Here is a 15,000-nt window from a genome sequence, read left to right on the forward strand (position 1 = left end):
AAGTTTTCCCTAGAATTTCAGGAGCATCGTGGGAACCCTGCAGTTGTTGCTGTAATTGAATTTGACTCGTTATTCATGTGATGCATTGAAAAACAACACAGGGAGCAATATTTACAGCACATGCCATCTGCTTGGACAACATGTTGAGTAGGTATGTGTGTGTGTGTCAGTATATCAGTGTGAGTGCATTTGTGCGTGCGCGTGTGTGTTTACGTGTGTGTGCGTGCGTGCGTGCGTACGCACATGCGTGTGTAATGTGTGTGCGCATGCATGTGTGGACACATTTGGAGAAGAAGGTGCTGCATCTACCCATGAAAAATCTTCGCTGTGGATAATATATATTTTTAGAGTGGTTTCAATTATCTAGATCTTTCCTGAGTAGCCCTGCAAATGCTAAACTTGTGTCTGTAGAAACCCTATTTTAAATTGTGTGCTTATGTGTGTGTGTGTGTGTGTGTGTGTGTGTGTGTGTGTGTGTGTGTGTGTGTGTGTGTGTGTGTGTGTTGCAGTATGTGTTCGTGTGTGTGGCATAGTTGACAGCAGCTCCTACACCGCATCTCTTTCATTGTTTGCCAAACTGTTGAAACACTTGGAGTTGGATCTGTGCATGAATTGCGCTATACAAATACAATTATTATTAATACTGTATTTGCCAACTTGCTCGCAAAGCTAGCGCACCAATAAAAACAGAAACAAATAAAGTGAAGTGACACATTGCAGTGGTGCAGGGGAGGCTAATGGCAGTTGCCTGTTAGCAAGGCGACTGTGGTAATGTAACTAGCATATGGCTGTATTGTAAACACACACACACACACACGCAAGAACGTGCATGCACACACTCGCACGCACAGAGATACACACACATGCATGCACGTACGTGCACACAGACACACACACACAAACTCAAACACCAGACAAACACACACGCACGCACGCACGTACACACACACGCACGTACACACACACACACACACACACACACACACACACACACACACACACACACACACACACACACACACACACACGCACACACACACACACACACACACACACACACACACACACACATGGACAAACAGAGGCAGTTGGTTCCGACAGGCTCCCTAATTGTTCAAGTGTCACCGTGCAGACGAGGGGAGGCTGCCAACTCCCAGACTGCTCTTCATTACGCCGCTGCTGCCTCCACTAACAATTACACAGCGTGGCAGAGGAGAGTGGGAGACCCACGCCGCGCTCACAGCTCTCTCTCTCTCTCTCTTGCGCTCCTTCTCTCACTCTCACTGTGCCATCAGCTCTTCACACACACACACACACACACACACACACACACACACACACACACACACACACACACACACACACACACACACACACACACACACACACACACACACACACACACACACACACACACACACACACACACACACACACACACACACACACACACACATATACAGTGACAGCATACCGCTTCCTGTGCGAGAGTTGACTAAATCTATTTGTCTCGCCCCATCCAGGGAAAATACACAGACGCATCTCCAGCAATACAGCCGTAAGTAGAACAAGAAAAATGCCACGCACACTGAATGAAAAGCCAGCTTGTGCACTGCGCAATGTAGGTGGCAATACATTTTCTGTCAGAGCAAATAGTACAAATCTATATCATGGGCAACGTTGACTTGTCACCAGCAAAGAGACTGTTGCAAAAGGCTGGAGTTACATATGGTGAGTAAGTGTTGTTGATGTACAATCCTAAAAAAGTCTCTACTGTACCCAACACGTGGACTCCATATTGAAGAGCTGGCATAGACATGTATCACCGTCATTAACCCTTTCATGCACAGCCCCTGTTAGAAGTTACAAGTCATGGCCCTACTGTGGCTCTAACGGTAGGGCACTGGGCTGCTACACCGGCGACCCGGGTTCGATTCCGGGCCGGGTCATTTGCCAACCCCATACCTGCCAACCTTTAAAAAAAAAATTGAGTAGCAACTTATCGCGGCGCGGCAATTCACGGCGCAACAACTTGGCATGGCAAAGCAACGGGGTCGCCGGCGGGCCCATCTGAGAGGCTACTTTGTTTTGCATAGTCTGCCCTACACCTAGGGTTGCCAAATGTCAACAGGGAAGATATGAGACACTTCATTCAGGCAGGGGGGTCCTCCCCCAGAAAAAAATGCTTTTCTTAGATGCAATTTCCTGCATTTTAATGCATTTTAGCCTAACATCCCGTGTATCTGGTTTGTTTCACACCATAACACCAATAAAATGCTATGATATAGTGTGCTGGAGGCCTCTAAATTAACTTTACTGATCACCAGCCAATATGGCTGTTAATCTTACTAGTCAAACATACCACCAGTCTGGCTAGTAGGCCTAAGTGGCTATTCAGTTATCCTATGTACCAGCCAAACAGAGCATTTGGTCACTCGGGGGCTGTTGGAGCTGGAATTGAGTATGAAATTGAAGCATTTGCTGATTATTTTTTTTGCTGTAGAAGGTACATGTAGGAAAATGTATAATTTGATTATAAAATACCGAGGCATTTCAGTGATTTTTATGAACAAAAAGTTGAATTGTAATGATTCTTACATCATCTCCCCCAATATTAATAAATGGTGATGTTGTCACCTACTGTGAAGAAGCATCAGCAGTAGAGAAAAAGATAAAGACAAGTGTTATCTAAGCTAGGATAATATCAGGTTAATATTATTACGTTGGGGGCTAACATCAAAATCACACTTTCAGCATTCATTCAGTACAAAATGCGTCATGTATGGCCCTACTGAGGGACGGGGGCTAATGGCCAATGGAACTTCCACGGTAACTTTTGAGGGGCATCGCTTCTTTTTTTCACTTCTCTGCATAATAGTAGGCCTATCTACCCTCATCTGCCGTCATGAGTTGGCTATATGATGATAGGAGAATTGATTTTATTAATAGATTGCCATATTTGGTATGACGCACGACCTGTTACACCTGTTCACAGAATGGGCCACGGCTCAGGGGGAATTGTATCCCTATACGGTGTCATGGTAGGTTACGGATGTAGACCTACTCCGAGCACAACCGTTAACTATCGCTTTATTTTCCCGAGTTAAAATGATCCTGCGCAAAGGGAAACCGAATTTAGTTTGCTGCTAATCTGCTAATTTATAGCGCGGTCATCAACACATGTTCTCATTCGGAAGTAATCTCGTGTCGGTCCAATATCAAAACAAGCAACAACATATTGCCGTCAAATACGGCGAAACATTGGGTGAATCATTACGACAGACCTCGGCCTTTATTTATTTTCATAAATGTAGGGATTTAGCAACTGGACGCAATTCACTATTCCCATACAGGCTACCTTTCTCAAAGTCCATTTACCTTTGAAACGGTGATTTTGACGGTGCTCACTTGTAAAACTACAGCGACAGTACCAAGATGGATAATACATGACGACAGGAGGACACTTGTTTCAGAGATTATAGGAGTACATTAACCAGTCTCTCTGCTTGTGTGATTAGATTTCGAAGCAAACTTTCTGTCGGCAGCTGATGCCTCGACTCGAGAGGAGCGCAGCATAACAAATGAAGACATCTAAACTAGTTCTAGCGCTCTGATTGGTCAATATTCCCCCCACACGTTGCTGGCCAATGGAAAGGCCAGCGCGAGACAATTGCAAGCAGAGCCATGTCTACGGCTCTGTCTGGTTGCAAGTCTACAGAGCAATTTATGGCCCACTTTGCTATTGGTTTTTCGCGTATTTTGAAGTGACAGCGCCGTAGTTTGATGTCAAAATCCGTATCTGCTACACAAAATGCGTAATGGTCGGCAGGTATGCAACCCTTCCCCATCTCTCTCACCCCACTCATTTCCTGTCTGTCTGCACTGTCGTATCTCAAAAAATAAATAAAGGCAAAAAAACCAAGTTACACGTCTGTTACTAAAGACTCTTTGTTATGTCATAGCAATACTGCTATGGTCTGACTGAACAGTAAGTCGTATTGTCAGCGATTGCATCAGCACCAAAAAAGTCTATGAAAAAGGCTATATTAGATGTACAGAAATGCCAAAAATCAGATATCCGTGTTAATAAATCCAAAACGTTTTCACAGCAGAGTGATCTGAAGTGCTCTGGAGTTTGCTCACGTGTTTCCATCACACAGGCGCGTGTGTAAGAGATAAAGAAGGCTCAATAGACTGTGGAGTACGGCAGGGCAGGACTGGGACCACAAACCGGACTGGGCATTTTTGTGCACAGACCAGCCCCTCACCCACACTACATTTATGATACTACAATTACTACGGTACATTGTGGGCCGGTCTCTAGGGGAAAAGTCTCTAGGGGAAAATTTGAAACAAACCCCTCAAAAGCGTCGGCCCTTGATGACTGTCAGCCCACCGGGAAAATGCCCTATATGCCAGGTTACCAGTCCAGTTCTGGAATATGGAGTGTCTGACCACTGTGTGCTCTTCACAGCACACTAAGTGCCAATATGGAGACTTATGAAGCCCCGGCCCCATGTGTTAGGGCAGAATAAGTGGCTCGTAATGGGGCCGGCTCGCTTTATGGGGATCACCCACACACACATACAGTACACACACACACACACACACACACACACACACACACACACACACACACACACACACACACACACACACACACACACACACACACACACACACACACACACACACACACACACACACACACACACACACTGTACACATGTCAGTAATGGCCAGTCATATAGTGATAATGCCTTTCTAAAAGGTGTGATTTGTTATGGTATGGAATTTCCCTGGCCTGCCCTGCCTGTCGCTGATATGGGCTATATGCACAAAGGGGTGTGGTGCCATGTATGCACAGTATAGAGCAGGCAAGAGGAGGGCTGCTGCACATCTGTGGACAATTCTGTGTGTGTGTGTGTGTGTGTGTGTGTGTGTGTGTGTGTGTGTGTGTGTGTGTGTGTGTGTGTGTGTGTGTGTGTGTGTGTGTGTGTGTGTGTGTGTGAGTGTGAGTGTGTGTGTGTGCGCGTGTGCGCGCGCGTGTGTGTGTGTGTGTGTGTGTGTGTGTGAGTGTGTGTGTGTGTGTGTGTGTGAGTGTGTGTGTGTGTGTGTGTGTGTGTGTGTGTGTGTGTGTGTGTGTGAGAGAGAGTGTGTGTATGTGTGTGTTATTGTACCTATGTGGGCTCAAAAATCTGACAAAAGGTCCTTTTGCGGATGCACGCGCGCGCCCGTGTGTGTGTGTGTGTGTGTGTGTGTGTGTGTGTGTGTGTGTGTGTGTGTGTGTGTGTGTGTGTGTGTGTGTGCATGTCTGCATATGTGTGCTACACACCACTGTGCACTGCAATGACAGGCTGGTGGTGCCGGTGTGTGTGTGCCTGCATGTGTGTTGTGCATGTGTGTGCTGCTCACCACTGTGCACTGCAATGACAGACTGGTGGTGCCGGTGTGTGTGTGCCTGCATGTGTGTTGTGCATGTGTGTGCTGCTCACCACTGTGCACTGCAATGACAGGCCGGTGGTGCTGGGTGAAGCCGAGGCGCGGGGAGCTCTCCTGTGGAGACGGACTATCCATCTCTGTCTTCTTCACCGTGGGGGAAATCCCTGCCACAGAAAAGAGAGAAAGAAAGAAAGAAAGAAAGGAGGGAAGAAAGGAGGGAAAGAAAGAAAGAAAGAAAGAAAGAAAGAAAGAAAGAAAGAAAGAAAGAAAGAAAGAAAGAAAGAAAAAAACATAGTAAGAACAAAAGACAGAAACCAAAGAGAGAAACAAAGAAAAAGAAAACAGAAAAGTCAAAGATTTAACGACCGTTTCAAATTCCTGACAATCAGTTATGCGTGGCGTATCAAGACATTCATTAGCCAGCGCGGACAGACAGACAGACACAAAAGGGAGACCGGACTTTAAAGCCAGCCACCCCACACATGGAGCCAAGGCCACTACTAGACACAGAGAGAAGAGAAGGAGAGGAGCGAGGGGATGGAGTAGATGAGGGGAGGACAGATGAAGACAGACAGAGAGAGGGAGACACTGTGGAGGAGACTGACCAGGACTGACAAGGAGAGAGAGAGAGAGAGAGAGAGAGAGAGAGAGAGAGACAGAGAGAGAGAGAGGAGAGAGAGAGAAGAGAGAGCGGGAGAGAGAGAGAGAGAGAGAGAGAGAGAGAGAGACAGAGACAGAGAGACAGAGAGAGAGAGAGAGAGATAGAGAGAAGTAGAGAGAGGACAAAAGAGGGAGACACAAAAAAAGAATGAAGTTGTTCAGTTGTTTAAAAAAGACGGAACGAGAGTGAGAGAAGCACACAGGAGAATGAAGAGTGAAGAAACAACTAGCAGAAGAGGGAGCGAGAATGATAGAGGGAGAGGGGGAGCGAAGGCAAAAATGAGAGAAAGAATTGTCCAGGAGCGAAAGCACCAAGTGCAGTGGCCCAGTTTGGTTGTCCCTTCCCAGCCAGCACACACAGCACAATGGCAGGCCAGTCCAGATACAGAGCTCAGCACACAGCACAGCCTGCTGAGTTGAGGAGTGAGGGAGGGTTTATTTTACTGTCCTGCTGTTACACTCACACACCACATGGGGGCGCAGTGTATTGAATTGTGCTGCCTGCCTGCATTCTTCTTCTACTGTTGGTCTGCATGACTGCGTACAGTGCACTTTGGTCTGAATGAGAAATCACTCTGTCGAGATCAAGCAAGGCCAGATCGGATCCGCAGACTGTTCCTCAGCAAACTGTTCACCTTCGAAGAATCTGTGCAAGTTATCCTTTCTATAGCATCCAATTTTTCAGGTTAAGATTGTGTTTGATGACTAGGCAAAACTATTAATCTTTACTTCAACCTGGTCTTGAGATTCTGTTGGAGGCAGTGGTGCACTCAGATTTCTGAGTGGTAGTCATCCTAAAGCCCCAAACAGAAGCAGAGCAAAGGTGGCATTTAATGTTTGTCTCTGCCATTAAACTTTCATCCGCCCCAGCTCCCCTTTGGCCCGGCTGTAAATGAGAAGAAGAAGAAGGGAAAAAAGGACAAAAAGACAGAAGAAAGAGGAGGAGGAGGAGGAGGAGGAGGAGGAGGAGGAGGAGGAGGAGGAGGGAGCATAACACATGGTAGTGAGACAGCTGAAAGGGAGAGAGAGAGTGAGAGTGACAGAGAGAGAGAGAAGAAAGAAAATGGTACAAGAAAGAAAGAGGGCTAAGGGGAGGTAGGGGAAAGAAGGAGGGACAGAGAGAGAAAGACAGACAGACGGAGAGGAGCAGAGCTCTCTCGCTCTCGCTCTCTCTCGCTCTCTCTCTCTCTCGCTCTCTCTCTCTCTCGCTCTCTCTCGCTCTCTGCCTTGCATTTGGCCGAATATGGCAGACTTTGAGGAGCGTCAGAGGGCAGTGGGGCAGCAGCTACAGAGAAATCTGCAGAGCATAAACAGTAGTGGTGTCAACAATGATCGATTCGGTGATGCAATCCAATGCGAGGCATGGACGATCCAGAATCCATCCGGCAAGTTCCAGAAAGATCCGGCAATTTTTTTAAATTTCAATTACTTCCATGGATATTTCGGGAGCAAATGAATGTTAAATTGAATAAAAGCACTTCAAAACATTGCAAGACTGATACAGACTGATACAGAAAACAGCCAATAAATTGTTGCTCAGTATCTGACTACTTGTATTGCCTCATCATGACTGATTAATCATTTGCTTTGCTTTCAGTAGAAATGTAATGCATTGCAATGCATTGTAGAATTGAATCGGATCGGATCGGATCGCATAGAATAAGATCAAATCGAATCGAATCGCTACCTCCCAAATCGTGATCGAATTGGATCGCGAGGGCCGTGCCAATCCACACCACTAACAAACAGACACACACTCACATGTGCGCACGCACGCACGCACGCACGCACGCACGCACGCACGCACGCACGCACACACACACACACACACACACACACTGTATATGTATGCATATGCAGGCGCGTGTGCACACACAAACACACGCACACAAACACACACACGCACACACACACACCCACCCACACACACACACTCCTGCCCTGTTCCAGCCAGCACAATCCTCTCATTCATCCAGATGCAGCCTTTCATCTGCGTTCCGACATGTAACAGCGCTGGTCTGACACAAGCCGCCACTCTCTCCGCTCTCTCTGCTCTCTCTCCGCTCTCTCTGCCTGTGCAGATCCAACTATCAGGAGCATGGCAGCATGGGACGCTGGGTTGAGCTGGGGTCGGGTGGTATGGGCAGGACTGAACTGGGGTGGGGTGATGAGGTGGTTGTTTTGGGCTGGGATGGGTGGGGTAGGTTGAGTTGAGATGGGATAGGCTGGGCTGTACGGGTGGGGTGGGCTGGCCTGGCTATCGCGACAATAAGGCTCCTCAAAACGGTCTGGCTAACTTGCATTGTCAACTCATTTCTCAGAGGGAGATGATGCACAGGTGTCTAGCTCATGCCGAGCTCGCTAGACGATTGTGGGATGGGGTGGGGTAGGTTGGGCTGGGGTGGTGTAGTGGATTTTTTGTGCTGGGGTGCTGTGCATGGTTGCTTCATAAAATCTGTACTTGCTCACCTCACCTCTCCCCCACTCACACATGTTAAGGTGCACAACACAGTCACACAAGCATAATGGGAATATACAGGAGTAAGAACCTCCACAGCAGTGTTGAGTTCCGTAGGGCTAAACCTGAAAAGTGTTTTTTTTAAAGGTGCACTGTGTAGGATGGTGGCCAGACAAGGTATTGCTGCAACTACACTGCTCATTGAAACTTTGCTGCCTATTGCCAAATTTGATCTTTTCATTTATATCTATTTAGCAAAACACTAATATTTAGTAGTATGATTGAAGTACAGTAAGTTTTGCAGCAAAAAAATGTCTATTTCTGGAAATTCAAAATTGGACATGGAGAAGATCCACCTTTTTTGTACGAAAAGTTAAATTCATAATGAATACTGAGAATTTGATGGTGGTGGTTTCCTCAAGAAGATAACATTTGTGAATACAAAGCAGGAATTCTGGAACGGAACTACTAAAAATATTACATAGTGCACCTTTAACGTAACTAAAATAGCCATGTTTTGTTTTGTAATGAAACTGTATGCAAGCTTTCTTTCTTTAGAATTTGATCACTTTTCCATCTCTCTCTTTAGCCATGCTGAGTAGAGCTTCAAGGGTGCTGCACTATCAATTTATTTTCAAAATCTATTTAGCCTATATGCACTGCCAAGCATCTTCAATATTGTCAAGACATGGATCTAACATGCTCTTTCCTTTCCCTTCGTTTTTAATGCCCATCACAAATTCAAGGTGTAGAGCCTGGCAGAGTTTCATGCCCCCCGGTGTGGACACAGAGTGTTGGTATGGTGCAACTATAGACTGTACCTGTGAAGCTATGAATAAATAAACAACAAAATAAATACATACGAAAATAAACAAACAGGCAACTAACCAACAAACCAAACACCCCCAGGAGTGTCATCTCACCCCCTCGTCAGGAGCCAATCAGCAGACGGGGGTCGTTAAACGGCAGCTCGTTAGAGGGGCTGTCTAGACAGGAAGAGGGAGAGCCCCAAGGAGAGTCAGGCCAGTCTCCTGCAGGCTGTGTGTGTGTGTGTTTGTGTGTGTGTGTGCATGCGTGTGTGTGTGTGTGTGTGTGTGTGTGTGTGTGTGTGTGTGTGTGTGTGTGTGTGTGTGTGTGTGTGTGTGTGTGTGTGTGTGTGTGTGTGTGTGTGTGTGTGCGTGTATGTGTGTGCGTGTATGTGTGTGCGTGTGTGTGTGTGCGTGTGTGTGTGTGTGTGTGTGTGTGTGTGTGTGTGTGTGTGTGTGTGTGTGTGTGTACGTGTGTGCTTGTGCATGCGTGCGTGCATGCATGCATGCGTGCGTGGTTCTGCAAGAGCATTTGGGGGGAATGTTTAACTTTCCCTCAGGATCAATAGATGATACTCTACTTAATATGGAATACATAATGTGATTTGTGTGCATACAGTATGTCCACATTACATTTCTGTACGTATGATTATGAGTGCAATATGCACTTAAAGCGATACTGTACCATTTCTGGAAATAAGTTCACTTTACACCTCAACTTACGTAAAGGGCAGTCACAGGTAAGCGGTTAGGGCGTCAGACTTGTAACCCAAAGTTTGTCAGTTCAATTCCAGCCCTGCCAGGTTGGTAGGGGGAGTAATTAACCAGTGCCTTCCCCCATTCTCCTCCATGACTGAGGTACTCTGAGCATGGTACCGTCCTGCCGCATTGCTCCCTTGGGGTGCCAGTGGGGGCTGCCCCTTTGCACAAGTAAGGCATAATTTGTTTGTGTTCAGTGTGCATTTGTGTGCTACAGAGTGCTGTGACAATGACAATGGGAGTTGGAGTTTCCCGGGTGGGCTTTTGCTTTCACTTTTTCATAATTGAGTTTTACCTTTCTTCTTTACTTCCAGACGTTCTCTGAGTCTGACTGTGCACATTTTACCTCCAAGCTAGCATATACAGTTGAATCTTATGAGTCCACCTAGCATCTAGCTCGACCCACAAGATTCAATGATAATTGCTAGTTTGTAAATAGAAGTAGAATAACAAGAGTAAGAGAAGAGCTGAAAGAACAAAAGAAAGGTAAATCTCAATTATCTAGCTCAAGGAGTAAGTATAAAATCAGCTTATTTCCAGAAATGGTACAGTATCGCTTTGAAGTGTCTTGTACTGTATGTGAGTCTTTGTCTGCCTGTGAGTTCCCATGTGTGTGTGTGTGTGTGTGTGTGTGTGTGTGTGTGTGTGTGTGTGTGTGTGTGTGTGTGTGTGTGTGTGTGTGTGTGTGTGTGTGTGTGTGTGTGTGTGTGTGTGTGTGCCTTGAGTCTGCAAGGACATTTTAAGGGTTTTAAGGTTTGTCCTGGCCAACCAGTCCATTAGCACCGCTGCACCTCAGCGCCTTAGGTCAGGTACAGTGCAGCACACACACACACACACACACACACACACACACACACACACACACACACACACACACACACACACACACACACACACACACACACACACACACACACACACACACACACACACACACACACACACACACACACACACACAGACACACAGGCATACACACACACACACACACAAACAGTATGCACAAAAAGGCAAGCACACACACACACAAACCTTATTTGCAAACACTCACAATTGCAAATGCACATACACCCACACCATACACGCATACACCCGTGCACTAAGACAAACACACACACACACACACACACACACACACACACACACACACACACACACACACACACACACACACACACACACACACACACACACACACACACACACACACACACACACACACACACACACACACACAAGCACACGCATATGAAAATAATCTCCCCACACACAGACATGGGAGCGTGGTCATAAACCAGGGTTCAATCCCTTGCTGCACTCGAGTCTGGGAATGAGTTTAGGAGGATAATCTCACTCGTAAATATACAACGAGACGGTTTAATGCACCTACACTACCAAAGCACCAGCTTCTCCGGCATAATCAGACTACTGCCGTGGTGGGGTGGAGTTTGTATAGTCTGGGCCTTGGAGAATTCATAGGGTACAGCTTCCTGAAGTCCCCTCTCAACTCATCTCATTATGTATATAGGCGGTGATAGTATGTTGTTTAAGGTAACCTCTGTCTAGAGAGAACCTCTGTACGAGTCAGCCAGATGTCTCCCACTGTACAATACAGTATAGTATACCAGTATTACAGTATAGTATCGTACAGTGTAGTGAAGTACAGTACAGTACAGTGGAGTGTGGTGTAGTGTAGTGTAATGTAGTCTAGTATAGTATTATAGTATAGTACAGTACAGTGTAGTACAGTACAGTGTGTAGTAGTGTACTCTAGTATAGTGTAGTGTAGCATAGTATAGTGTAGTATAATAGTATAGTACAGTACAGTGTAGTACAGTACAGTGTAGTGTAGTGTATAGTAGTATAGTATAGTATAGTATAGTATAGTATAGTATAGTATAGTATAGTATAGTATAGTATAGTATAGTATGGTACAGTGTAGTACTGTATAGTGTAGTGTAGTATAGTAGTACAACAGTTTAGTGTAGTACTACTACTGTAGAGTACAGAGTAGTACTACATCAGTGATACCGTTTATTGATCACTAAGACTAAAAACCCGGGCTCCTTATCCTTCCCAAAGAAAATTTCACCCAGTGCCTGTCATGGGAAGGTGGCAGGTGTGAATCCATCGTGCATGTACATGATGTATCCTGAGCCTGCTGGAGTCTCCCCACCCTGTCTCCACTAGGTGCCAATGAAGTGATCGGCCCACGAGACGTTTGTGACGAGTTAATTGCAGAGGATGAGTGATTTTATTTCACCGTGTGCTGTGTAATCATCGTCAATGAAACAAGAGTGGCCGCACCTTCTACTGAGCTGGTCCAAACTGTTCTACTGTTCCACTTACAGATCTTGGTGAAGTCCCTGTACACTTTTAATATTCCTATTCATCTTTTCCAAGGATCTACAGCACATGTGATGAAGAGCATATAGCCTACTGCTACAACCTGGCGCAGACATCTTTCATTATAAACAAACTCTCACTTTGGATTCAGTGTACCACCTGTTACAGCTGAAAGTATTTTGGTGAACACTGAGCAAAGTCTGCTTCTATCTACGCTTGGGGGTAAAAAATCTTCTCGCCCACGTCCTCGAAAACGCTTTTTGCTACGCTACTAGGAGGTTTAATCTCTTTCTCTCTAGGCCTTGGCCACCTCCACACTCAGTGAAGTGTTACACGTGTGTGATCACTACAACGCAGAATTCTGTTTTTGGATTCGCTGGCCATGCTTTAGAGAGCAGTGTATTTACATAATGTATTGCGTGGATTTGAAGTCAAGCGCCATCGATTTTGGGAGAAGTGGGTTGTTCAGGTACTATACAATTTGATCATTTTCATCCTTTCCCAGTTCCCCTGCTGCCTGTTGACTGTGTGTTTTGAAGAGGACATCAAACGGAACATTATGTGCTCCAGAAATCTACTTTATAAATCTCCCCTGTGCAGATCAAACACACACATACCACAGTCAACCCTGATACACCCTGATACACCTAGGCCTAATGTACACATGCACACACATACATAATATATGCACACACACCTGAATGAGCATAAAAGCCTCTATTCAGTCACACAAGTAAACTGGTGGAAATGCGTATCTGTAGACATACATACCAGCATACACACATGCACGCACACACACAGAAACACAGGTGCACATAGTACATGCATCTCAGTGTGTGTACAGAAGTTCAAACACACCAGCACACAGACACACAGACAGACACACAAACGCACACACACTACGAGTGAGCAGTAAGAGAGGAGGGGAGGGGAGGGTATATTAACACACACACACACACACACACACACACACACACACACACACACACACACACACACACACACACACACACACACACACACACACACACACACACACACACACACACACACACACACACACACACACACACACACACGAACACACACCCACACACACCACGAGTGAGTAGTAAGAGAGGTGGTTAGGGCAGGGTGGCCTTGGGGTGGATGGATGGGGTGGGGTTGGGGTGGGTGGTGGATGGTGGATGGAGTGGGGTGAATGGATGGGGTGGGGTGGGTGCATCTGAATGCAGCCTAGAGGAGGAACTTCACACCGGCCCACTTGGCGCATTTCTGCAGACTTTCACAAAAAAGATGGGGTGAAAAAAAGATCTCCCTTCATGAATTAATTAGGACTCCAGGCTCAGTTTGGGGGAAATTCGAAGCCAAGCACAACACAGAGAGGCCTGAGCTATGGCTCTTTGCGCCTCTTCGCTCCTCTCCTCTCCTCTCTTCTTTTCTTTTCCCTTCTCCTGTCCTTCCCTCCTTGCTCCTTTCTCCTCCCGTCTCCCCTCCCCTCCTCTCCCCTCCCCTCCTCTCCTCTCCTCTCCTCTCCTCTATTGTGTCGCTCCTTGGTGTAGAGCTTTGTTGACAGCTCCTTGGATAAACTGACTATTTGCTTTTTTTCTCAAAGGGGTGTTTTTGCTGTTGCTTTCTCTTTCTTTTTTTGAGAAACCCGGGGGATTCAGGGATCACAATGACCAAAGATCAAACTTGCAGGAGTGAGTTTTTTGTTGAAGAAACTCACACATTTAGAAAATGAGGGAGAAACAGATTGAAGAGAAATGGTACAAATGAGAAGAACGTGTCTGTGCGCAAGCCTATGCATTATTATGAGTGACCATATGGATGTATAAATACATACCTGTGTGTGTGTGTGTGTGTGTGTGTGTGTGTGTGTGTGTGTGTGTGTGTGTGTGTGTGTGTGTGTGTGTGTGTGTGTGTGTGTGTGTGTGTGTGTGTGTGTGTGTGTGTGTGTGTAGTGTAGTCAGGGTGCAGTGCAGTGCGCAGTGCTAGAGACTCACCTCCCTCCATCTCGTCCTGCCAGTTGCGGGAGCTGCTCGCGGGGGAGTTGGGTGAGGTGTAGTACTCCCCTCCTGGACTGGTGTCTATGTCATCCTCCATGGAGCCCGACTTATGCCTCTTACTCCTGCCGTGCACAGAGAGAGAGAGACAGAGAGAGAGGAGAGAGAGAGAGAGAGAGAGAGAGAGAGAGAGAGAGAGAGAGAGAGAGAGATTGTGAGGGAATGAATCAGAATGACAGATGTAAAGAATAAAGACATAAAATGAGGGAAAGTAGGAACAGGCTGTTAACTCCCCTGCGTGCTACTATGGAAACCGTTTGCTACTGAGCACAATATATAAGAGAAGAGACAGGATTTGGCTTCATGTAACAGCAATTGAGATGTATGAAGAAAAAGAAGTAGGTTTGAATGTTACATACATTACAACCCAAGCAAAGTTCAACACATACAAACGTATGAGTCTGGTACAGCCGTTTTATGGATATTATTATGTGTGTCCAACTGTATGTTTTGATGTATTTTT

The 15,000-nt window shown here is 46.1% G+C and overlaps 1 protein-coding gene across 6 annotated transcripts in view; it reads right to left on the reverse strand.

Annotated features, from left to right (window-relative positions):
- Nucleotides 1–15,000, reverse strand: part of nfic (nuclear factor I/C) — a 177,998-nt gene that overhangs the window by 34,846 nt on the left and 128,152 nt on the right. For all 6 annotated transcript variants that reach the window (XM_063201554.1, XM_063201553.1, XM_063201555.1 and 3 more), the window contains exons 6-7: nt 14,478–14,602; nt 5,496–5,606 (exon numbers count right to left, since the gene is read on the reverse strand). In XM_063201554.1, the coding sequence (XP_063057624.1) occupies nt 5,496–5,606; nt 14,478–14,602 (236 nt within the window). The remainder of the gene's footprint in view (nt 1–5,495; nt 5,607–14,477; nt 14,603–15,000) is intronic.

This window comes from Engraulis encrasicolus, chromosome 6 (assembly GCF_034702125.1).
Source record: "Engraulis encrasicolus isolate BLACKSEA-1 chromosome 6, IST_EnEncr_1.0, whole genome shotgun sequence".
NCBI classification, from domain to species: Eukaryota; Metazoa; Chordata; class Actinopteri; order Clupeiformes; family Engraulidae; genus Engraulis; species Engraulis encrasicolus.